The 26152-nt window shown below is 38.5% G+C and overlaps 1 protein-coding gene across 2 annotated transcripts in view; it reads left to right on the forward strand.

Annotated features, from left to right (window-relative positions):
• The window catches only part of FHIP1A (FHF complex subunit HOOK interacting protein 1A), a 193005-nt gene that overhangs the window by 107967 nt on the left and 58886 nt on the right, over nt 1-26152 (forward strand). For both annotated transcript variants that reach the window (XM_033133927.1, XM_033133926.1), the window contains 3 exons: nt 4710-4941; nt 15253-15879; nt 24701-24859. In XM_033133927.1, the coding sequence (XP_032989818.1) occupies nt 4840-4941; nt 15253-15879; nt 24701-24859 (888 nt within the window). In that variant the 5' untranslated portion in view covers nt 4710-4839. The remainder of the gene's footprint in view (nt 1-4709; nt 4942-15252; nt 15880-24700; nt 24860-26152) is intronic.

The raw sequence follows: 26152 nt of genomic DNA on the forward strand, positions 1-26152 counted from the left end.
ATTCAGGGCATTCCAAAGTGCATTCTAAAACAATGAGATTTTATACTAGCAGTTGCTCAAGAAACAAACCAACCAACCAACCACAAATTGTATTTGAGATGGTTGATTCCTGTGCTTTGGGTTCCTCAAGTGAAATATACTTTAATCATGAAAAGCATACAGATAGAATCCTATTTACAACTAGAATTCTTACAGATTTTTATACAATGGCCATTGTTCTTCTTTAATGATTATCTGATGACCCTTTCCCAATTAGTATAACAGTTGCAGTAAAGTACATAATATAATGACTTTTGAGCTGGGAGAGACCTAAGAAATAATCATTTAGTTCTAACTACTCACCTAAGTGAGGTTCCAAACTAAGAAGCCCATATTTTTTACTCACGGTCTCACAGCTGATTAGAGCTAGAACCAGAATCCAAAGTCCTGTCTCCCACTTCAAAGCTGAAGTCTCCAAGTGGGGACTTGAATTTTTCCAACTTCCACAGTTGGAACTGAGCTTAAAAATTCTTAGCTTTTACCCTTTGGCCACCACTTTAAATCCACCTCAACTCTCTAACCATTTCCACAAACCAACCAGAGAAATAAATATCAGGGAAGAAGAAGGAAAGGTGGCAAGGGAGTTTGTCATGTCTTTCCATTAAGTTGGACACATTGCTTCTGATTTGGTAACTCACTATAAAAATACTTGGCTTTGCTTTTGTTGTTGTTATCGATAGGCCTTTCCTACCTGTGTTCTTCACTTCACCCTTTTTCTGCTCCTCTTGTTCCATCACATCCTTTGCTTTTTTTAAAAAAATCTTTAAATTCTCCATGTTCATTTGTTCCTTCCTATTAGGCCTGCAAATGTGATCACTTTTTCCTTAAGAAAAATGTTCTCTTGGCTCTGTCTCCCCCCATTAAGGTGGCTATCCACTTCTTTCCCTTAAGGAATTTTTTATAATTTGTTATTAGAGGATATTATGTTGAAATAAATAAAAGAATTGAAGGATGGTATAAGACTATATAAAATTAAATGCCAAAATATTTACATTGTAAGTTCAACCTGATAGTGAAAGAGAGATATATTAAAATATAGTCATGCAAGAAATATATTTCAGGGAAAAAAATGTGATTTTGACACATTTATAGCTTTCCTAAGTATCATAGTTTTTGAAAAGAGTCTGAAATTAGGTAAGATGTCTATTTGGGAATGAAGGTGAAGGAATTTTTACATTGCAAAGAGGTGTGATTTAGATGACTAGGCTCTAAGGTTTTATAACTATATGGTATATTTTATAATTCTGTAATATGGAAGGATATGCTTATGCTTTTTTCATAGTCAACTAAAAGATATCATATATTTTCAAAAAAAGGACAAATAACTGACATAAGAATTATATGTATTTTTATCTGTGTGCAACAATAGTTTAATAGAGTTTTTCTTTCCTTATTGATGGGAAACATTTTTATATATAATATTGAGATATATAAATTGACTACCACTAATGTCTTTGGAAATACTATACTCAGTTCTTTCTTTGCAGTATGGGATCTGTGGTGATATATTCAGGCTGCTTTATATGTATTTTGATAGCTCCTTTCTCCCACCCTCAGCCCCACAGACCAAAAAACTCAAGAACCACACCACAAAACCACATGCAACCACTGTTGGAAGAAGAGTCCTTTGGGTATTTTTTGGTGTTGTTGGTTTGTTTGAAGAAAAAAAAAAAAATCACTCGTTAGAGTCTGGATGGTTTCTAGAGCGCTCTCTCATGCATGAAATCTGAGTGGGTGTGCATGTGTGTATTTACGGGAAGAAGAGACTGAATATGTGCCAAGAGTGGCAAACGTGCCCAGCTTCAGTTACCTTAGGCTGAAGAGGGAAGAGGGCAGGAAAGGGGAAATGGCCAGCAATGCCATGCTCGTAACACAAGCACACGCTCGAGTGACTGCTGCCTTTTTTACCTACTCACAGCTTTTTTCTTCGTTTTGTCCTTCTCTGTTCTTCACTTGGGACTTTTAGCTGTGATCGAAGAGCTTTTCATTCGATAAAAAGCTTGAAATGGAAAAAATGCAAAAAGAAAAAAGGAAAGCCTGGTACCAGGCAGATGCAGAACTATTTTGAAAACCTTGGTGCTTGAGGAAATATGTCCTTGTACATCTCTCATAAATATGGTGATGTCTCTTCCTTTCAGTTCACTATTGCCCTGGGGACATGCCTGTGATTTAATACTGTAACAAGGGAATAAGAGAGAGTGGAAAGACCCAGCTCTGTGGTCCCTGGGTGTATTAGGTAGTATTTGCATTTATAGAATCTTCTGGCATGGTGTTTCCCTTTTCAAACGTGGCGTGCTTGACTTGCTTGACATTCCTCTTTTCTCACCGAAGTTCACTCGATGTTATTATGGTTTCTGTATTCATGACACATTTAGAGTCTTTCGGCATCTGCCTTAAAAGTATGATCGGATCAGCATCCACCTAGTGAGATGCACTTTTCTCAGTGAAGATTCAGATTCTTGAAGTGAATATAGCCGAGGATTCTCGCCAGGACAAAGGAGGATATAGTTTTCTAGAAAGCACATCGGACTGGGAATCAAGAGACATTCTGTTTCCATCAAAACGAACTTGTAAGTTTATGACCATAGCTAAGATATTGGTTCCTGTCCGTCATGCAGTCTCACTCTCTGAAAAGATTGCATGTAAAGGCCCTTTGAGAACTAACTTCAAGAATCTTAGAGAACATGTGTCTAATTTTGATTCAGAGGCAATTGGCATGATGTATGTATGCCTTTGAAGAAGAATCTGAGAATCCTTGGGCTGGAAGGAATCTCAAGTCTTCTTAGAATCAAAGGAATCAAAGTCGTCTACTTTTTCAACCTCTGGGATAACCCCAAAATTCTGACTTTCCTCATTAACATCACTATGTCATCTGAATAAAAGACCTGGACATTTTCACAAAAATAGTACGTTTAGGACAACGAGGAAGTGGAGTCAGAACTTGTTTGATCTCTTATCACTTAAAACAAAGCTGCACGCGGAAATGTTATCTATACGGGCTAGTCTGGTAACCAAAGTGAGGTGAAGAGGCTGGCGGTGGGGTCATAGGGAATGGTGGGGACGGTGGGGACGGTGGGGGCCATAGGGACTGGGAACACATACCTGCCTGTGTGAGTCGGCCACTCCTAATTTTTAAAACACCAGATGGGTCCGATAAAACGTGCGTCTCAGTGGTAAAGGGCCATGGTTGGCAGTGAATAATGTCTTACTGAAAACAACTTTGTATTATTCGCAATATACGTTGGGGAATTCACGAGTTTAAATAATGCAATATAGTCATAGAAGATATATCCAAGCTGTTTCCTTCAGGCCCGTAGTACATACAGCCCTCTGTCTAACAGGGCTTCCGCTTCTTCAGTCCTCTTTTATTCTCCTTAGAAAGTGTTTCTTTCCTCAGAATTATTAATTCTTGCAAGTATTCTCTCTCTGTGTGTGTGTGTGTGTGTGTGTGTGTATAGATAGATAGATAGATAGATAGATAGATAGATAGATAGATAATCCTTTAATGTTGAATGGTTGGCCTCTTACCCCTAACGGAAGCACTTGTTTTGAATATTCCTTAACTATTTTCCAGTGTTTAGATCCAAAGCCCACAAAGAACTTCATCCTGAAATCTAACCTGAATAATCACCTTACGCCCCCTTCTCACATTTATTGTTTGTAGCAGGAACAGATGATCAGTGTTTTTTTTGTTTTTCCTTTGACACTATAAGTCTGGAAATTTTCTCATGGATTTTCTTTTCTAGTGCTCTAATGATTACAATGTAATTATTTTTCTCTAACTCTCTCCAATCTGTACACTAAAAAATAATATTTTGAACAATACCCAGTCCTTTTTTGAGTTGATCAAGCTGGTGAGATACCAACATTCTCTTAGTTCTTCTATCAGAGTTAGGACCACACTGGATCACATTCATTGCATACTCTATGACCTCACTATCTTTTTTCTCCCTACTGGGAGTCTGTTGTAGTCAGACTTTCTTTGTATTTTAGCCACATAATTCATTTTTCATTTGTAAGTGTGCTACCTTTTACTCACACCTAGAAAGCACTATCTTGTTTTTGATGGATCATTTCTATCTCTGATTTGTCAAGGTTACTTGGAATTCTATTATTTTTCACAAAATCCAAAAATCTTAACTTCATTTGTAGCCACAAAATGACCGAGAATGTTTTCAATTCCATCATGACAGTCACTGAATAAAAAAAATAAAACTTCAGTAATGTTGAATTGAGGAGTCTGGGTGCTGTTTTATAACTACCCTAGTTGCATCGCATCATTTATTTCTGTCACTATTAACTAATGGTTTTCCTGTTTCTGGATGTTTTTGAACTCCACAGATACTGGCATCATAGTTTCTTGATTATAGAAACTAGATTTGGGTGATTTAGAATTATAATCCTGGGGGTTGTGGTTGGTGGTAGTGAAGAGAATAAACCCAATAATTGTTTAATTTATGCATGTAGGTTTGGTAGCATCATTATTTTATATTTTTAGTAGCAAGGTGAGAGAAAATAGGGAAGACTTTAGACTGTGTAGAAATGTCTATTTTATAGATTTTTTTTTTCTGCATTGGACTTTGAGAACGTCTGTGCTTTGCTTTAAATTTAATAATGTCCTTTTAATGTATGAACATGATGAGATGTCTTTTTTGTTGTTGTCATTACAGGTTTTGGAAGGTGACAATGAAATGTGAAGAAGTTCCATTTCTGATGTGATACTTGAAAGTTAGTGACTGCTTGCCAAATTTCCATGAAAATTAAATATGACTTAGAAGCATTGATTTATGACGGTTTATCATGTCATCGGTTGCAACAGGAAGCAAACTCCAGCAGGCTGTGAGCCTGCAGGGAGTTGACCCGGAAACTTGCTTGATTGTATTTAAAAACCACTGGGCGCAGGTAATGTATGAGTTTCACCTTCTCTGCTGGTCTAGGTAGCCCTACAAGCCTCCATCACACTTTCCTACCTCTGTGACAGGTAATTAGGCTTCCAGAAACATAGGGAGGAAAACCCTTTTAGGTATGAAGAAAATCAACGTTCTCTTCTTGCTTCCCTAGACTAGGTATCTGATTAAAACCCATCGTTTTTACAAAAGCAACTAAGGACCCATATGTTCCTCAGATGTTTTTAGAAAAACAGCAGTTGGACTTAAAGTGACTTGGGCATCACTTTCAATATACTTGACCATGGTTACATCCTCTCTCTTTCCCTCTCTCTGATGATTTCCACCCAGACTTTACCCTCTAACGATACTAATGTACACTTTTGTTAGATATTTACCAAATGCTATGCTGAATACTTCAAATGCCTTATGTCATTTAATCTTCTCCACAAACCCATAAGGCAGTACGATTAGCTTCCTCATTTTACAGATGAGGGAATGGAAGATTATACAGGTTAAGTAACTTCTTGAGGTTATAGAACTAGTGAGTTTCCAAGCAAGTGCTTAGATCTTGGTCCCTCGACCTCTGTGTTCTACCATTTTTCAGGCTGGTAGTCCTATGTAATTTCACGAAAGAAGATGTTGGGCGGTCTCTGAATTCATTACAAACCTGATTATAGAAGTTTTTGTGATTATTCATTTTGACTACTCTGTGACTCTTCTCTGATCTGCTGGTATGGATAATTAAGGGTTGAATATTCAGAAAATTTACCAGCTCACCCCTTTCCTAAGGGAATTTACAAGCAGTAAAATAAATAAAACTGGCATTCTTTACTACTTGTTCAACATTACACTCCCCAGGTGAGCTGGTAAGCAGCTATTTATGTGACAGATTTTTAATGACTAACCAGTTCCTTCCTGTGGCCGGAAACAGCACATGGATTAAAGCAGTGAGCCTGTAAATCACAGCAATTATAGGGCACATGGTTTAGATAAAAAACAAAATCAATACTGCTCTGGGTCATGTACACTTTGTAGCTTCTTGTCACTATCCAGTGAAAAGCTTCCAAAATTGTTTATTCATATCCCATTCTCTGACTTTTTACCATTACAGTATGGGTTTCCTCTGGAAATTAAGGGTACATCTACTTTAGCAAAGGGAAGAAAATAGTTCAGGAGTTTTCCTAGTAATAATTACTCTTGGCTTTGTAGTTTTATAAGGATTTTAAAACACTGGCTCCAAAGTGGGTTGGTGAACCATGAGGAACGTGCCTAGTAGGCTATATTAGAGGAATATATAGAGGAATATTTTAAAAGGTTTATTTCTATCTTTTAATAATTTCTACTTTGTGTTTATAATATAGACATGATATATTCATTTATTAGTATGTGTATATTTATTTATACTCATTTTTTTTAAAACTGGTAAGAATGCACCGTCAGATGTTTTATGTTGAGAGCATTTTCAGCATCAGTTGTTTCATTGGGCTGAAGACGTCTATCATTCTAGTACGTACTCTTTGCTCTGGGCCCTGTTTGGTTCATTTGTTTGTGTATAACACCTTTGTTTGTAATCATTCCTGCTGGGGTATCTGTGTGTCATCCATTTAGTATTCTGTAGCACTCTTCAAAGACATGATATATCATCATCTTCTTGATTTTACATAGATGGTAGATCATTTGTCCTTTCAGATTTTGTCCTGGGCAAGGTTTCTCCAAAGTTAACAAAGGGGTCTTGTTAGAGCATCTTAATTCAGGAAGGTATAAATACTCTTTCACATTGGTGAAGGAGTAAATACTGGTCCCAGAATCATATTATTCATTTCCATATGCAATATGAATGACTTCAGCATTATCAGACATTTTAGGTTATCTGAAGCATAGCACCCTCCATTTAATGCCGACAAACATTGAGTTGAGAGTAAGGATAACTTTGTCAGAGGGAATGGTGTTTAGTTAGTAAATAAATCCTTTCATAAAATGAGGGCACTCTTGGTCTTGTTTCAGCCACTCATTTAACTTTGGGCAAGTTTCTTTCCTCTTTAGTCTTGACTTTTCCTTTTTAATAAATCTGGAAAGGGCCCCAGTCTGTCTACTTTCAAAGGCTCTTGAGGGGCTTTCTGTTACCTTCGTGAACCAAACTACTGGTTGAAGAAATGCATGTGGCTATCAATGTGATTAGATTAGTATTAAATGCAGATTTACTGAGCCCAAACTTCAGATCCATCCCAGTAGGCATCACAAGTGGGATGTAGGAATGTAATAAGCTTTGGTCTTGGCCTTTAAACAACGTATAAGCTAATTTGGGTTACACTGTGAGATACATTATTATACAATGAATAGTAATCATTGCAAGAATTAAGGGAAGGGACTGTTGTGGATGGAAATGGCCTGGGAAATGGAAGAAGTAAGATTTGCTGGCATGTCTGTGAGAATCAAAGTTCTTGACAGAAAGAAAAAGAACATTTTAGAGAAGGGATATTGGAAACAAATGCTCAGCTTTGACTTTTTTGGATGGTCAAAAAGGTGGGGAAGTCAGGGCACGGCAGAGATGCGGGGCTAGATGTGAGATCAGTAGTGAAACCTTCAGTTGATGGGAATAAAAGCTATTTGTGCACTGTTTTGGAGTTTCATTCATTACCACTCTTTTTATAAGTTGTTCAGCTGAGGGTGGATGAAGAACAGTTGCAGAGGAAATGAGCTAAAATCTGACATAAGCGTCTGTGACTAGTGTGACTGTATCCCCTGGATTCCCCTGAGGCAGCCCAAGAAAACCTGTAAGGCTGGTAAGAAATGCAGCATAGACAGAACTGGGTGACAACATTTTATTTGCTGAAATGTTTCATTAGCTGGCAAGTGCAACACTTTTTTATCCAGAGTGCTTCTGTTTGTTAGTAGACTTCAGTATAAATTTAGCATCATCAACATATATTTGACAGGTTCTGTTCTACTGTTTACTAAGTAGCTTCTTTCGCAGACCTTGAATTAAAAAGCACACTTTGATGGAGGAGGATATTCGCCTACCCTCCTACACCTTGCTATCTGTCAGGAATCGCTAGTTATTACAACCAACCATCACCCAAGGCAGTCAGCCTGTGATTCAGGACGGTCCATGGGAGAGCGCTTGAGCAACCCAGGAGTGCACTTGAGTTTCCACACTGTTCCTCTTCGTACAGTGATCCCGTAACATCCCCAGAATAGTGCCATTGTGGACGTTCAGGAGTAGTTTAATTCCTGATAGTGACCCTGGAGAATCCAGGCTGTAGGAAGCAGATCTGGCCTTTGTTTCCTCTCACCTGAGATGCCATCTTGAACCATTAATTGCCAGAGCAATGAGTCTAACACCCAGATCTGACTGGATCATTCCTTTAGTTGGACATTTCAGTGGCATCTGGCCAGCTGCAGATGAGGATGGCACATAGGGTTCGTTATGTCCTGGCCTCTTTCACTCCTCATTTCTCTTCCAGTCTCCAGAAATGTAAAATTACTTGGAGTTCTTAGCCACCCTCACTCCTGGGCGGAGGCATCATGCTATTTTAATGCCTCTCTGCCTTAGGCGCTTCCTCTTCTTTCTGCCTGGAATATCTCTCCCCCTGGTTAAATGCACCTCCTTTCATAGGACTCATTTGGGGCATCATTTCCTCTGGTTAACCTTCTCCGTGCTCTTTTATGCTCCCACTCTGCTCCAGCAGCCTCCTGGCGACTCTTTTCACTCTTATACCAAGCACCTCTTACTAAAATTACAGGTACAGTATCTTCTTCCAGCTTCTTCTTGTGTCACTACTAGCACATCATGACAGAAACCATTTGCAGTTTACCTACATCTCCAGTGCCAAGAAGATCATAAGCATACGAGTATTGCAGATGTTCAATAAACTGTTGAACTGAAAGAGGAAATATGAAATACAACTTTAGAAGAGCTAGGTGACTTAGAATACAGCTTTGAACATACACTGCTATTAAAACATTTTATAATTTGCTACTAGTAAGATTTTTGGATTTGCATGTAATGATCAGTGAGGAGAGAGAGAGAGAGAGAGAGGGAGAGAGTGTGATTTTTAGTCTATAAGAACAGTTTATAGTCTAGGACATTGTTGTTTTAATCTCCTGTTTTTGCTTCTTCTGAATGGCAGAGAGAGCAAGAAGTAAGCAGCCTCGGACAACCAGATAATAAACTATTCAACTATATTGCTATGTGAATTAAACCCTCCACACCAGCTATTCTTTCTGGCACAGTTGTACTTTGTGAAGCAGCATGAACCTTGCTCTATTCCTTCTCTATCCTTTCTTTTCAAGTGTGGAATCAGTATTAGTTATATACTTAGAGCCAGGAGAACAGGGGAGAAGGGTTAAAAAAATCAATCCGCAATGCACATTTCTTTGTGTTTCTAGTTAGTTAATAGCCCAAAGTGTCTCCTTACCACCCTCAGTCTGCAAAAATTAGCTGTTATACAATTTTTTTAAGCTAACAAAATTTCAGTGCTTTAATAGAGTAATGGGGATGGAAGAAGAAAAGCCAGCGGGTTTAGTAGCCTTTTTCTTCTTGGAGAGGGCTAGGGGTAGGAAACACTGAATCATCTAGATTAGTTCATTAAGTCAAATGTCTTCCCACAAAACTGTAATGAAAAATAGATCATATGTTCTAAGTATAGGATCTTGTGTAGAGCTACAAGTAGCCTGACTATTAAAGAACTATAGCAGTTCCACATGGATTTGAGATGTGCATTTCAATCTCGTCTCCATGACACTCATTCTCTTGTTCTGTTCATCTTTATTCTTTGGTCTGTGTCTTATCCGAGATGAAATGATAGAAATTAAGTAAAGTCTTTGAGAGATGAAAAGTTGGGAAGTATTAGAGAACTCTGATTAATATTCTTAGTAAAGGGACAATTGTTAACATTTAAAAAAATTCTCTCTCTCTTCTCAGCTTTTCAAGTAGCCCTAAACGTGGCAGTAGAAAGTAAAACAGAACAAAAGTTATGCTTCTTAGAAGGCCAAGGTGTAAACTCGTGACTTTCAAGTGGTTGAATGTGTTGAAATGTCACCAACTGTGTACTCGGTGATAAGTCTATTTTTGCTCTGGAATATTATTACATAGATCACTACTCTAAGTCCTTTCCCTAATACCTAAATTAAAAAATATATATGCCTAACTTAGGGTTAGTTTATGTTATTTTATTAACTGCAGCTCCTACCACATTTCTGCAGTAAATACTAGACTACCTTTGGTCCCAAGGGGGTATGGCACGTAGATGTCGCTCTGGCTTTGTCCTGTTTTATCCCAGATTTAAATAAGTCTCTGGAGTTTACATTAAACAACTTGTGCAAGAATATATCTATTAGTATTTTATTTTATCTTAATACAAAAAGAAATGACTCAGTAAAGGCCCCCCATGAGAATAGGTGTGCAAGGAATACCCCAGATTGAAAGACATAGCTATTAAGTAATGAATAAAGAACTGGATAGAAACTTACTTTTGTTGTAGTCATTTGGTACTTTTGTTGTAGTTATTTGGTTTAAGATCTCTAAATCCTGCACTTCTTCTGTGTGATCGAAAACGTTGCTTAATAACTTTTTAAATTTTTTTCCACAATGCCACTTTAATTTAGCATTCCAAAGGATTTGGAAGGTATGGGTTTTACTCATGTGAAATAAGTAGGCTCTACTCTAAGTAGCAAATATAATCCTCCATTGATACATGTGTGTATGTGTGGCATAGAACAATAGGAAGATGGAGTCAAAGCTAATCTGAGAGAGAAACGTTTGTGTTTATCATGAAGAATAATCATTTGTCATCTTGAGGTGTGATTATCTGATACATGTAGATCTTTCATTCTGAAAGCATTTGAGCTTCCTATTTAGAATGTGTAAATATTTGAAATTCAGGGGCCATTGTTATTGACTGATGGAGGCCATCATTAGAGCTAAGGATAGGAGAGCTGATTCCTTAATAAAAGAAAGATACTATTTGTTCATATTATTTAGCCCCAATAATCCTCATATTTAAAGTCAAATGACTTTGAAGATAGGTTAAATTTTAGTTAGTTTGGTCAGATAATTTGTATGCTGTTGTTCACAGTATTGATTTTTTTTCTGTACATTTCTTTTTATTCATTTTGGTGTTTGTTTTTTTTTTTGGTCCTTTTTATTTTTATTTTTTGTGTGTGCATTTCTTTTTAGAATTGTAATAACTTACAAGTGGATCTATCTATATGTGATCTAGGCTCTCTCTCTCTCTGTCTCTCTCTCTATATATACACACACACACACACACACACACACACACACACACACACATATAATCAGCTTGTATTTTTTTAAGTTTGTAGATCAACAATGCCTAACTATGATCCCCAAAACATTTACAGTGCTATTTTTGATCTCAGCTGATTTACTCACTTAATGAGCGTGGGCTTTATCAGGAGTTGATTAGTTTCTTAAATGATATTTTCAGCCTAGCAAAGTGAACTTACTCAGTAAAGAAAATATTTACAAAGTGTATGCTGCTTGCTTTCACTCTTCTCTGCTTGGGTCCCTCCAGCTCCCTTAATTGTGTTTTATTTTTCCCTGAACTGAATCCCTGAGACTGAGAGGATATATTGCCGAGCAGGAGTCAGGGATGGGAAATCAGAGGCAAGGCTGAAAGTCTAAGATAAAGGATATGATCAGAGAATGGGCTGGGCCTGGGGAAGCCACAGTGAGCAGCCTGGGATCATGGATCCATAAGACTGGAAGGTCAGAGTAGATAGACAGGTGAAACTAGGCAGTGAGTAGAAATCAGGGACAGGAATACTGGAGATGGATGGGCCCAAAAGGAAAAAAAATCATGAAAGTCCAGGTTACATCAGAAATCAGTCTCAGAAACTGCAAGAACTGTGACACCATCTGGGCAGAAAACTTGGGACACAGATCAGTTCTTTGACCTTTCTGCACAAGTTGTGCTCTAGTCAAGAAGGCTGTTAGCACTTCTTGTCAGGATAGGAGTCAGGCCCAGGGTGTGGGCCCGAGCCCACTTGTAAAACCAGGTCATGGGTGTGTCTGCCTGGAAGGGAAAGGGAGGTAGCCTGGGAGGGTCCTGACACCTAAGGAGAGAGATTAAGGACATGTGACGACCGGCACAGGTATAATAGTCTATATACTTTGCTGAGCGTTGTGTATTCCATGACTCACACACCCATCTTCCGGGCAGTGCAACCACCCTGGCCAGGGCTGGGAGGGCAGAAAGGGCTGTCAGTGGGTCTGCGCCATTCCAGATGATCAACAATCTGTGTATCTCCGTGGGGGATTTTAGCTCTGCTCTCATGTTTCTCTGCCCATTAACCCAGAAGGCAGTGGAGAGGAGCTACTGTGCAGAGGGTGAAGATGCTTCCACTTAGCAGCTGTTAAATAGTTTGCATTCTAGATAAAAATCTCAGATGTCTGTTTTAGATTTTTTCATAGCAAAAATTATGGTAGGTCTGTTTGCGAAGAAATACGTTGAAATAAATAATGAAGATTAATTCATGGGAAAAACGTAAGCTGTGATCATGTAAATAGTTTTGGTGTTTATTACATACACCAGGGGTGCCAAACACATGTATACACATTTTAAGAGATGCTATCTATGCTCAAGCAGTAGTTTCGCCATAATCAGAAGTGTCTGGATGCTGATGGTAACCATTTTGAGCACCTCTTATAATTGCAGAAGTCAAATGTGACTTGTATTCCTCTTCTGTTATCTGTACATATTGAGTATTACAATTATTACAGTTTTTTCCTTTCTTAAAATATGTATACATTTTTTGGGCACCTTCTGTATACATTTAGATATGTAATAAATATTTACATGCATGCATATAATATAAATACCTATACATATGTATAAATTTACATTGCTTAGGAATTTCTGAGAATTAGAAGGTTTCCAATTATTCATTATTTTTAACTCAGTGTTTTGGTCCTTTTAAAAATATTAGTATAAAATTACTTTGTCTACTTTTATTTTTATTTACATTATGAAATTAGATCAATTTATAGGAAAGAAGAACTAATTAACCTTAAAACATTATTCATATCTTTTCAGACTCACTTCTAATTATACAGCTATGGATCAGTATGTTTAGTTTTTAACTTAAATTATTTCATGTATACATTTGCAAGTGCTTATATGATTTCACTTAGTGTTTATTTTTAATACCTTTATTGTATGGTGATGTAACTTTTTGAGTTTGTCATTCTCTTATTCTTGATTATTTGGGTCAATAATATTTTTATTTTTCACTATTGAAAATATCATTGGTGTGAACATTTTTCAACAAATTATTTTTGGGTTGCTTCCTTCATTCATTTTCTCCAAAGTGAGATTAACAAGTCAAAGGGCAGGAACCATTTTATAGCTTCTGTTATGTATTGCCAGATTTTTTTCCGGAAAGACTGAGTTAATTTGTGCCACTATCAATGTATAATGAACCGTCCCAATTTTAGACAGTTTACACAGTCTGAGCACACATGAGAAGTGTAATTACATTTCTACCCCAAGGCCTAACTGTGTAGCTGGCTCTCATAAGTAAACTCAATATGTGGACTTTGAAATTATTGAACTGATAAAGCACGTGGTTAATTTGTTCTTCAGAACGTGGAGCCTTGAAGTCAGGGCTTTTGGGCTGGAGATCGTGCTGTTTTGGGATGGAGCCCTCTTTGGCACCTGTGGCTCTGTGTCTCCCTCTGTGAGATGTGGTCAAGGCCAGAGCAAAGGGGAAGGAGGACACCCGGGTGCCAGCATTTCTGCCTGCAAGGTGGTCAGGCCTTCAGAGAATTGTGGACAGCTTCTGGAGGTTGGGGGGAGTCGGGGCACTCTGGAATCCGGCATGCGGAGAAGGAGGGTGTCTGTCCTGTGGGTGAATTGGGCCCACTGGTCACTGAGTCAAGCACCTCCTAGGTAGCTGCTAACTGAAGGCTTTTCTCATTGAAAATGTCAACTGAAAGGTGTTGGGTGATTTTTTCCTTTGTGACAGCATTATTAATTTTATAATGGAAGTTGATAGAAATTACACATTCTGTAGAATTCTGTTCATTCTATAAGGATATTACTTGCCTGGTCTATAAAGACCCCCTTGCCCTGTGTCTGATGGAGGAACAACACAGACCTTATCCTGAGAAATGAATTCCCGTCATTGCTCTCATGTATGCTGACATAGCACTGTACCTTTGCCAGCTTCCCCAGTGACTTGCAAAAATTCTGTAACCTTAATACAGAACATGTAACAGCATGTTACAGAACTGGGCCAGGAGGGTACTGCAAAAGACAAACATTTGATATAGCATGCAGTTGAGAAAGGCAAAAAGGAACTAAGACGAAGTTAAGATGAAGTTATTAAGATGAAGTTATCAATGTTTGATTGAAAACATTTGTTTGAAAAATTATCAGGTGTCTATATTTTAAAGAAAGTAAATTGAACGAATATTGTCATCAAAATTCCAAGACATAAAGTTACATGGAAGTTCAGATATAAGATTGTTTAAATTTCCAGGTCCCAAACTAGAAGTCAGAGAGAGGTAGGAGCATTCAAAGGCCAGCAGTGATACGGGAGAGAAACACCAGAGCTGTCCCATGACCTAATTAGGGATTTATTCATTTTTTACTGTCATTTGATTTCTTTGTGGTGGTAAAATATATATAACAAAGTTTGCCTTCTTAACCATTTTTAAGTATACAATTCAATGACGTTGACAAGGTTAAGCAACCATCACCACTAATTCCAAAACTTTTTTATTACTCCAAACAGAATTCTGTATCCTAGGGATTTGTTTCCTAATTGGTTATCTCAGAACATTTTCTGGCTTAAAGAAATAGAGAGTCCAAAACCTTCATTATTTTAATTTCCACATATGCCATATATTAGGGTTGATTCTGCTAGGTATGTGTCTTCTGTTCATCAGTGTCCTTCCTAGCATGGCATGTGTGGTGGAAGAGTGTGCCCATCTCACGTATCACTTAGAGTTTTTCATTTTGCTCAGTGGTCTTCGGGATAATAGACTCAGGAATGCATGTAGCTTAATTTCCATAACCATACTCCTTTCTTTGACAGGTTGCCCAAATTTATAACTATTATAAATGAGCATCTTTAAACATCTTCTTTCTATAGTTTAACCCCTTCATTTTATGAGAGAGAGAGAGAGAGAGAGAGAGAGAGAGAGAGAGAGAGAGAGAGAGAGAGAGAGAGAGAAACAATGCTCACATATACCTTGTCGTGGGCCATGGCTCTTGCATTTTCTGTGAAGATTTGGTACAGTCGGTGATGTGTTTTTGTCATTACGATAAACATCAGGTGTTTGATTTGGTTACAGGTTGTAAAGATCTTAGAAAAGCATGACCCCTTGAAGAACACCCAGGCAAAATATGGATCCATCCCTCCAGATGAGGCCAGTGCTGTGCAGAATTACGTAGAACACATGCTCTTCCTGTTGATTGAAGAGCAAGCCAAGGATGCCGCCATGGGGCCAATTCTGGAATTTGTGGTCTCTGAGAACATCATGGAGAAACTCTTCCTTTGGAGCTTGAGACGGGAATTTACGGACGATACTAAAATCGAGCAGCTAAAGATGTACGAGATGCTGGTCACGCAGTCTCATCAGCCTCTGCTGCACCACAAGCCCATTCTGAAGCCCTTGATGATGCTGCTGAGCTCTTGCTCAGGGACAACCACCCCGGCTGTGGAGGGGAAGCTGGTCGTCCTGCTCAATCAGCTCTGTTCCATCCTTGCCAAAGATCCATCCATTCTGGAACTCTTCTTCCACACGAGTGAGGACCAAGGGGCGGCCAATTTCCTCATCTTCTCCCTTCTGATTCCTTTCATTCACCGAGAGGGGACAGTAGGTCAGCAGGCCCGGGATGCTCTACTTTTCATCATGTCTCTCTCTGCCGAGAACAGCGTGGTGGCCCATCACATTGTGGACAACACCTACTTCTGCCCAGTAAGTCCGTCTCACTGCATGTTTCCCCGCACTCCTCTTTTCCTCTCGTATGCTAACGATAAACACCGTTTTCTTCCTTTTCAGCCACTTGTATTTGACACCTTCTATGGAAAGATGTTTAGAGGAAATCTTTTGGAGGGAGCAGGGCAATCCTAAGTTGAGATGCTATTTGGCTCAGTGTCAGCTCAAAATAAGGCAACGGAGGAAACTATATGTGTTACCACATCTTGGTTCATTTCTGTTGGGTTACAAACTATTTTAGGTTTTCCCAAGAACATATCCTGAGCGATCGGTAAGGCCTGCACTTTCTGTATTTGTAGCTTTTCAGGTTGATTTTGCACCAACGAATCATGGCATGTGAAGAGACCCCTCACAGCTGGTTTCACAAATTATTTTGTTTCTCAGCAAAATAATGACCATAATTGTAGATACAAAAAAAAATTGTAGATACTGATTTTATTTTAAAAACTAAATACATATTTACAGTTTGAGGTAGCAAGAAATACTCTATATAGTTTCTTAATCATTGGTATGGCGAGAAATGAAGTGTAAGGTCCTTTGCAGATGTTGAAGTAGCCCTGAAAATAATGGGAGCTGTCTGGGACTCTTAAGATGCCGTAGGGTTCGGGTTTTTTTTTTTTTTGGAGTTAGTGTTGTCTTTGGAAGGGGCATTGATTGATTGATTGATTGGAAGGAGGATTTAGATGACATTTATATCTTCTTCCGGTTTTTCAGTTATGTTGGGCAACAGCTATTTTTATTTTCCTACCTGAGTGAACAGTTCTAGCTTTTTTCCATTGTCTGGTCTTTTTACCACTCATCTCATTATATTTTTTTATAAACTATATTGCCTTAAATATGCCTGATTCTGCTGGAATAGTGTTTTAGACCATTAGTGAGTTTTTCTGGAAAAAGCCAGGCAAGTTGCCACAAGTTGCCACAAGATTCATTGTTAATTAACGCTACATGGGTATTTCTTGACCAGGGGTGAGGGCACTTAGAGGACATTTAGAAATGTATGTGGGGTGTGTTTGGTTGCCATAGGGACATGGGGTGGCCAAGGTGAGAGATCAACAGGCACTTAGTGTGCAGAGGCCAGGGAGGCTTAATATCCAGTAGTTTGTGGAATGAACAGTAAAGAAGTGACCTGCTCAAAATGCTAATAGCAACCCTAGTGAATAACATACTATATGTTGCTTTGAGGTTCAAAAGCAGTCATCTTCTTTATACTGCTAAATTTCTATTTTTACTAATAAACCAGGGTCACCTAGTGTCTGGTGAATATTTATTTCAGGGCAAAAAAAAATCAGTAAAATATTTTGAAAAATAGAATTTCAGTTAAAAAATTAAGAGTACCAGTTATCTCTTTTCTTCTGGGTTCTGGCCAATGGAATAAAAAATTGTGCAAAGAATGATAGTCAGATGGAAAGTGAAGAACTGATTCCATTCATCTGTGCCAACATATCAAGTTTCCCTTTCTCTGAGCTCCCTCAAAAAAAAAAAAAAATGTTTATTTCCAAATAAGCTTCTACCTCCACAATGTGGCTCCTATCCAGCTCCCCCTTTTCATTCTCATTTCCCAACTCACTTGTTTCTACACCCTATATGTCTCCCTTACTTCCTCAGTGTCTCCCACACTCACCCATCTTACACCATCAGATTAAATTCCTAAAAGAATTCTGATTTTGCTGTGTTATTGCTCAGATTTCTTCAAGAATGCTCCAAACTGGATATAGCCATTGTGGTAGCAGACTAATGCTCTATATCCTGCCAAAGCTGTGAACATGGCTAGTAAGAGACAGGGTCAGGATTTGAACCTGGGCAGTCTGACTCAAGGACCCGGGTGCTTAACCACTACCTTGTACACAAATAATATAATACCAAGATTTCCTATAAAACACCAACCATAAAGAAAAAACTGGAATTAAGGACAAAAAAAACACAGATTGGGAGATCTTTGCAATACACATAACTACAAATGTTTGGTACTCAAAATACACAAAAGTATTTGTAATGCTACAAATTAAAAGAAAATGATGAAACAACTCCTGAGAAAAAATGGGCAAAGGATTTGATCAGACAACTCCCAGAAGACACCCAAAGCCAAGACATATGACAGTATGCTCACCTTCCCTAGTATCAGAAATGCAAATCGCACCACAAGGAGTACCAGAGAATGCTTATCAGAGTGGCTAACCATTAAACATCTGATAATACCAAGAGCTGTCAAGGGTGTGGAAAAACAGGAACTCTTGAGAATATAAATTGGTACAGTAATGCAGGAAGGCAATGTGGTAATATTTAATAAAATGGAATATTTGCATACCACGTGATCCTGCATGTTTACTTCCAGGTACCTGCCCTGGGGAAATCCGGCACACATTTGCAAGGATACATGCACAAAGATATTCAATAGATTAGTGATTTGAGGAACAGAAAAATAGAAATATATTAAGGGAAAGATAAACTGATTTGTTCTATATCAGTAGAACACTAGTCAGCACTGGCAATGAATGAATCATATATATTAGCATGTGACTCTATACTCGTATCTATCTATATGTGTGAATGCCTATAAGTCTAAAAACATGTTAAGTTAGAAAACTAAATAGCGAAAGGTTGCATATAGTATGTTAGTATTTACATAAAATTTATGTAAAATTTTAAGACACAAAATCCTAGTGTATGCTGTTTTTTTGGATACACCTAAATACAGTAAAAATACAAAACAAGTATAGGAATAATATGGACTAAGTTCAAGACTATCGTTACTTTTGGGGGTGAAAGAAGGAGAAGCGGTGGTAATGGGATTGGTATAGGGTTTAGCTCTATTTATTATGTTTTATTTTTTGAAAAAATAAAGAGTGCCCTGAAGAAATTATGGCCAAATATTAAAATCTGTTAAATCTTGGGCATGGTTTCTATTCTGTTACGTTTTATGTGTTTGGAATATCTCATACTTAAACATTTAAATTTATTAGGACTTGAATGGAGCATGTTTTTAATGTTTACATTTCCACTTAGTATATTATAAGCAGATTTCACTGAGTAATCGTTGCTTTTATAAAAACATGTTTTAAAGCACTGTACAATTCGTTAAAATTGGAGGGAAAACCAACATCGCTAGCTGACCTTATTTGCTAGAATGGGACAATAGAGCTTCATTCTGTTAAGTTGCCCCTTCAGGATAGATCCCATAATCTCATTTGTACTCAGCTTTCTATAATTACATCTGACAACATAATTTTTAAAAAAGGGGCTTTTTATGTTGAACGTAAAATCGTACTCTATTAATCTGGCCAAAGATCACAATTGACAAAAATCTTTCTCTAATTAGTATCATTGTCAAAGTGTGTTAATGTCAGGCTTTGGGAAGAGTAATGACTCTTTCAGGAAACCGGATCACTTTTGGAAACTTGTGTTGTTGTAGTTGATAGGAAGAGTTTGCTGGTTGCACTGCCTCTTATCTCAAGATGTGCCTTTCCAAGAAAAGACGGAGAATGAGGATACTCTAAGGAACAAATTAGTGCCAACGAATGGTTGGGGACTATATGTCCCTGTCTTCTTTTGATTTTTTTAAACCAAACATTGATGATTGAGCCCTTGTCATACATATCGGCAGAAGTAGAAAACAGCATACACATAAATTAGGAAATGCAAATTGAAATAAGTAACCTTTAGATACACAGCCACAGGTAGAAAGTTATTTATCCCATATGTAAAATTTATGAGGCTTTTTATTTTGGCAAGGTGTATCAAATGGTTCCCAGCAGCTGTTCTGCTGCTAGCTTCAGACTAAAGCCATCTGCTAAATTTTTTTTGTTTTTGCTAAAATTAACTGGGTTCTATCAGACATTTCCAGTTAAAGATAGACCTTCCCTGACGTGTTCAGTGCTCTGTGCCATCTTTCTTCCCTCCATCGGAAACCTTGCTATGTGTAAACCATGATAGTCATCTCTTTACATGCATTATATTCTTTCATCCTTGCAGCAACTCAGAAGAAACTGAACTCTTGAGGACTTAATAAGTGCCTATAAATGGCAGAGTCAGGTTTAAAACCACGGTAGTCTGGTACTAAAATCTGGTAGGTTTTCACAACTACCACGTTATGGTGCTATCAGGGAAATATTGGGAAATATTGGGAAAACACTAGTCACGAGGACTCAAGGAACCAAAATCTCATCTGATGGTCTCAAGGGTCGTGTTTTTGAAGTGAGCCTAGCTGATCTGCAGAATGATGAAATTGCATTTAGAAAATTCAAGTTAATTACTGAGGATGTTCAGGGCAAAAATTACCTGACTGATTTCCATGGCATGGATTTTACCTGTGACAAAATGTGCTCCATGGTCAAAAAATGGCCAACCATGACTGGAGCTCATGTTGATGTCAAGACTGCCGATGGTTACTTGCTTCGTCTGCTCTGTGTTGGTCTCACTGAAAAAAAGTAACAATCTGATTGAGAAGACTTCTTATGCTCAGCATCAACAGGTCCACCAAATCTGGAAGAAGATGATGGAAATCATGACCCAAGAGGTGCAGACAAATGACTTGAAAGCAGTGGTCAATAAATTGATTCCAAAGAGCATTGGGAAAGACATGTATGCCAGTCCATGTATCTGCTTCATGATGTCTTTGTTAGAAAAGTCAAAATGCTGAAGAAGCCCAAGTTTGAATTGGGAAAACTTATGGAGCTTCATAGGGAAGGTAGCAGCTCTGAAAAAGTTACTGGGGATGAGACAGGTGCTAAAGTTGAACGAACTGATGGGTATGAGCCCCCAGTCCAAGAATCTGTTTAAAAGTCAGACTCTTCACAGTGATAAATAAAACCTGTTCATGTTGTTAAAAAAATAAAGTAAAATTTAAAAGTAAATCGATTGTTCCATTAAACTCTTGGAAAAATGATCTACAAACTTGTTGTTGTCTCTCCTTTTCCCTTGTTCTGTTCCCACAGCTCTGTCTTTTTGGGTAGTAATCGTTGTTCTTGCATTTATTAGTTTATCATCTGTCTTCTCCATCCTCCCTGGTCTGACTTGTTCATTGCTCTTTCCCCAGCACCAGCCTCACATGGTGCCTGAGCCATAGTCCATGCTCTAGAAATATAAGTGGATTGGGTGAATGAATCTGAACTCTGAGCAAAGTCTTAGACTCCAGGAGGCTAAAAATATTTAGCAGTAAAGATTTGGAACCTTGTTCTTAAGACTATGCAATTCTCTTTACTCTGCAGCATATTTTCTTCCGTGTTTCTTTGCCTAAAGAGTTTAGCAGAGACGTTCTCGAGCTCCACGTCTAGTGGCAAGAACACGACAGGAATCCATGTTCAGTTATCACAACTGCATTATCACAAGAAGTCTGTACAGGCAGGCTTCTGTTTGCATCTCAGCCATGCCCTTTTCAAAAATACTCTTTTAAAAAAGTGACTATTAGGTAAGTGTTATTTTTAATTACTGTCACTGATATATGTAAATTGAAGATTAATGTTGCTGTAATTATATTGATATACTAAATAGTTATTCCCAGCTTTTTAGTCAGACAAATTAAGCCTGTCTTTATGAATTCATCTTCAAAGCCTCAAAGCAGTTAAGGAACTGGGAGTATGCAGAATTAAGGCCTTTGTTCTGTGGTTAATTTAGCATGAGTTAGCAAATGTAATTGATTTTTAAAATGTGGTATCAAGGTTAGATTTCCCTTGAAGGAGAACTTTGGGTCTCTGTTCTCTCTTGGCAGAGGTTTCTAATTTATTACAGGCAATTCATTGGGGTCACATTCAAAACTGGAATTAAAGTGATTTGTTTGGGTATGTTGACAAGGAATTAAGTACTTTAAATAGGGGACATTCTCCTTTGGGACCACAGATGCCTTGATTTTGAAAAACAGAGAAATGCACTATGTTGTTTACTGTTGTATTTCCTGTAGTTACCATATTACCTGGCCTGAAAGGTGCTCAGTAATTCTTCTTTAATGAATGAGTGAGTGAATGAGTGAATTAAGGTCACTAGGAAACAGAACAGAGAAATGTCTATAATCTTGATTTCTCTGCTATTGAAATGGTTCATCTGTGTCTCTCACTGCCCTTCCCACTCCTATTCCGTATTATCTCCACCCCTCCTTCCCATTGGCGTCTTCTGGTTTCCCTGTGCTAAGACCTCCCGGTTCCCATTTCCCAGGCCAGGGCTGTACGTTATTTATTGTCAAGCTGGATGTGTTACTCAAGGGAAGTACTGCTGGCATCTGGTACTCAGCATTACCCATTAGCCAAATCATCCACACCTCCACTGTGAATTGGAGTGAGCAAGTCAGACCAGGTGAGATGGGGCAGACAGCTGATAAACGAAGAAGCGGAAGAATGACAGTTGCTACACAAATCCAGAGGGTGCTGTGAGAGCACAACAAGGGAACAGGAGAGGCAACAATGAATTTATAGATAATTTTTCCAAGTTCAACATACCTGGACCCACACCTCGTTCTGACTTTCTGTTTCTGAGGCCAGAAACTGGATTATTTTGTCATATCTCATCTGTGTAAACCTCCCTTGCCTTCTTCCTCTGGCCTGTATAGCTTGAGGTACCATCTACGTATGGATGGTTCCAGATCTCTCTCTCTATCCCGGATCCCTCTCTAAGCATCAGCCCCACACAGTTGCCCACTGGCCTCTCCATTGGAATGTCCCTCAAGCTTTCTCCTGCTCTACAAAACCCTGCAGGATCTGACTCCTGCTTACCTTGTCAGACTCCTTCCACCTCTAATTCCACACCCCAATAGTCCTGCACTTAGTTCCTGGAAGGTGCCATCTCTTCTTTCTCCTTTGAGCTTTTGTACATCCTCTGCTTAGAATATTCTTCCTTCCGACACTCTCTTTCTGGCTATTATTTATTCTTGAGCGACTTTGGCATCCCTTCTGAGGACACTTCCTGCCACAACCCCCCATACTCCCCAAGTCTGGGCTAAGGGTCTTTATATATCCACAGTACAATATATTTTCTATTATGTATTCTGAGCATTTGTTACACTATGATAATTGCCTGTTCAGCTCTTATTGGACTTTGAGATGAACGAACACTTCACAGTTCTGTGCCATTCCTGTCCGCCCTTTGCACCTCTGCCCGATCAGTATCTGCTGTTTGGCTGGCATCACTTCCCAGCTGGGAGACCTCCAGTACTGGGAAACTCATTGTTTCCCTTGGACTTATATTTCACGAGATCAAATCAACAGGCACTCAGCACAAGTGTGTTCCACCAAGCTGGATAACTTGACAGTTGGAGTTCTCATTCAGCCTCCCTTATTAAGCCTAAACGCTGTCAGTTTCCTTTCAGGAACAGAGCACCGAGGGAGGAAGTAAACCCCAGGGACTTTGGATTAATACTGGATGGACAGATGTCATAGTTAGATCACCCTCACATCCACCTTCCACATGAATCTCAAATTTATTTCCTCCTTTTACTACTGCTGATGCTTCAGTTTAGACCCACTTTAGCTCTGTTTGAATTATTGCCATCACTTCTAAGTGACCCATGACCACCAGTTCTTCTAGCTGTGACTTGTGAGGATCAAAGTACTGTCGAGCTCGTTGCTGCCTCTACTGCGAGGATGAAGACCGTTCTCAGCAATCAGACGGTGGACATTCCAGAAAATGTGGACATCACTCTGGAGGGAGGCATAGGCATCCTGCAGGGGGACTTCAGTCACATCCTTTTAGAACTCCTCGGGGAAAAAAGAAGAGGCTCTGGGTTGGCAAATGGCGGGGAGATAGAAAGGAACTGGCTCCTGTTTGCGCTGTCTGTAGTCACATACAGAACACGGTCAAGGGTGGTACCCTGGGCTTCCGTTACACGATGAGGTCTGTGTGTTCTCACTTCCCTGTCACCGTTGTTACCTGTCACCGTTGTTAGCAGGAGAATGGTTCTCTTGTTGAAATCCGAAATTTCTTGGGTGAAATATACTTCCACAGGGTTCAGATGAGGTCAGGTGTTGCTTGTTCAGTATCTCAAGCCTAGAAAGATGAGTTAATTCTTAAAGGAAATGATACTGAACTTGTATTAAATTCAGCTGCTTTGATTCAACAAGCCACCACAGTTAAAAACAAGGATATAAGAACATTTCTGGATGGTATCTATGTTTCTGAAAAAGGAACAGTTCACAGACTGATGAATAAGATCTACGCTTTCCAGCAATAGAAACACAAAGATGTCAAATGATTCCTCAGACTTGTTTGTGATGTTTTAAAGATGCAATAAACGTCATGTATTGATTTGGGGGGGAAAGACGCTTTCTAAACTGTGCACATGTGTGTCAGTCATGACCTTTAACGTGTCTGCAGGAATCTCTCCTAAAGCCACTGATGGTTCTTACCTGGGAGATCTGCCCTGTACCGCCTTGGCCTACGGCTTCCTCCCATCGACTGGGGTGTGTGCCTTCTCTGTACTTGCACTCAGCGTATTGACTGTAATGCATTGGTTATGAGTGTGCCCGTCTCCTGAACACCTTGGGGGCAGGAATCAGGTCTTCTTCATCTTTGCATGTTTCTCCCTCACTCCGCCCACCCAAGCCCAGCATATGCCGCTGCATAAGAGATAAGCAACCCATATCAACGTGCATGTGTTAGCCAGGTACCCGGGGTGCTGCTGCTGCCTCTGCTGGAGTTGTCCTTCTCCGCCATCTCCACTTGAATCCTTCCTAGCTAGCAGACACCCTTTAATACTTTTAATACCTAGCTACTTCAAGTGCAGCCTTTGGACCAGTGGCATTGGACTCAACTGGGAGCTGTTAGCTGCAGGTTAAGAACTTTGGAAAAGAGTTTATTACATTTTTATTTTTGAACTCAGGTACTCGCAACCGGGCTCAGTGGTCTCTACTCTTCCCTGCCTACAAAGCTGGAAGAGAAAGGCGAGGAGTGGCACTGCCTTTTGAAGGACGACTGGCTCCTTCTCCCCGCTCTAGTGCAGTTCATGAACTCCCTGGAGTTCTGCAACGCCGTCATCCAGGTACTGGAGCACAACAGAGGGACCCGTCGTATGGTCCATGCAGAGAACGAGCATGTAAAGGATAGTTGATACACGTTCCCTTTTTTATTTCTATAAATGTTTATGGAATATTGATGCTCGACTTGCAACATACTGAATGTCCTTGAATGAGCAAAAATGTTAGTTTCTGGGTTTCTGGGAAGTTTTGAGGAAAAAAAAGTAGATTGTTTTTTATCTTCTTTATAGAAAATGTTAATTCTGTCTTGATTATCCACTTAACCATCAAAAATAAGTTCAATGTCTGACTCATTAAATAGATATTTTTAGGCTTCTAAGTACTCCAAATTACACCACTTTTATTTCAAGGTCTTTTGGGGAGTCTACAAAGGAAAACACTTTATTTTGCTTAATGGTGCATACTACATAAAAAATATTGTTATCCCAATTGAATTTAGAAGAAGTTAAGCATCTTCTTAGCAACACAAATTAAATTTGCTTTGAAATTGGCCTGCTTCGGGAAAAAAAACAGCCAATGAACTCTAGTATATTTTGGCGTCTTGATTAGATTTTTACTTTCGGATTTCTTGTTACTGTTTTCAATAAAAATCAGATTTTATATACATTTAAGAATGTAGTAAGTTTTCATCAAAAAAAGTTTTATTTCTATACTGCATAAACATCACCTCAGTATTGGATTTATTAAGAAATCAAATTTTCTTTATGATGATTGTAAGGTGAAAAATGTTAGTTATAATCTGTTTATGTACCAAATAAAGAAATAGCTTCTGGAAGAAAATGCAAGTAAATTACTTTGGTTCCCATCTCATTTTTATTGCTAAGTCAAAGGAAGTTTTATTTATATATAGGATAAGTGGATTACATCTTAAGTTATTTTTTTCCTTTAATATTACAGTCTATCAACATTTTCTTGCTGAAGTGTGTGGAAATAAAAGAGATGGAACTATTAGTTTCTCCCCAAATGTACACACAGAGAGATTATTAGTAATTTAAAGATCTAGCTTCACTTCCCTAGAAATTGCTTTTTATTTTATTGGTTTACTTTATTATTTCTTTAAAGAAAGAAGTAAAGCTAACTAGCATGTTAAGAACAGAGAAATTACATATTTTATACTATATTTTGAAATTGAGGCCATATATTTTTAAGATTTTTTTTGTTTGGGGGTACTATTGAAAATACTACTTATAAAAGATATTACTAAGGGTTATCCATGTTAAACATATTTTGCAAATCAAATATAGGCAGTGTTGTACCTCTGATATGTTTTCTGCTTTTGAATAGGATCTATTTTTTAT

This window comes from Rhinolophus ferrumequinum, chromosome 18 (genome assembly GCF_004115265.2).
Source record: "Rhinolophus ferrumequinum isolate MPI-CBG mRhiFer1 chromosome 18, mRhiFer1_v1.p, whole genome shotgun sequence".
Classification (NCBI taxonomy): Eukaryota; Metazoa; Chordata; class Mammalia; order Chiroptera; family Rhinolophidae; genus Rhinolophus; species Rhinolophus ferrumequinum.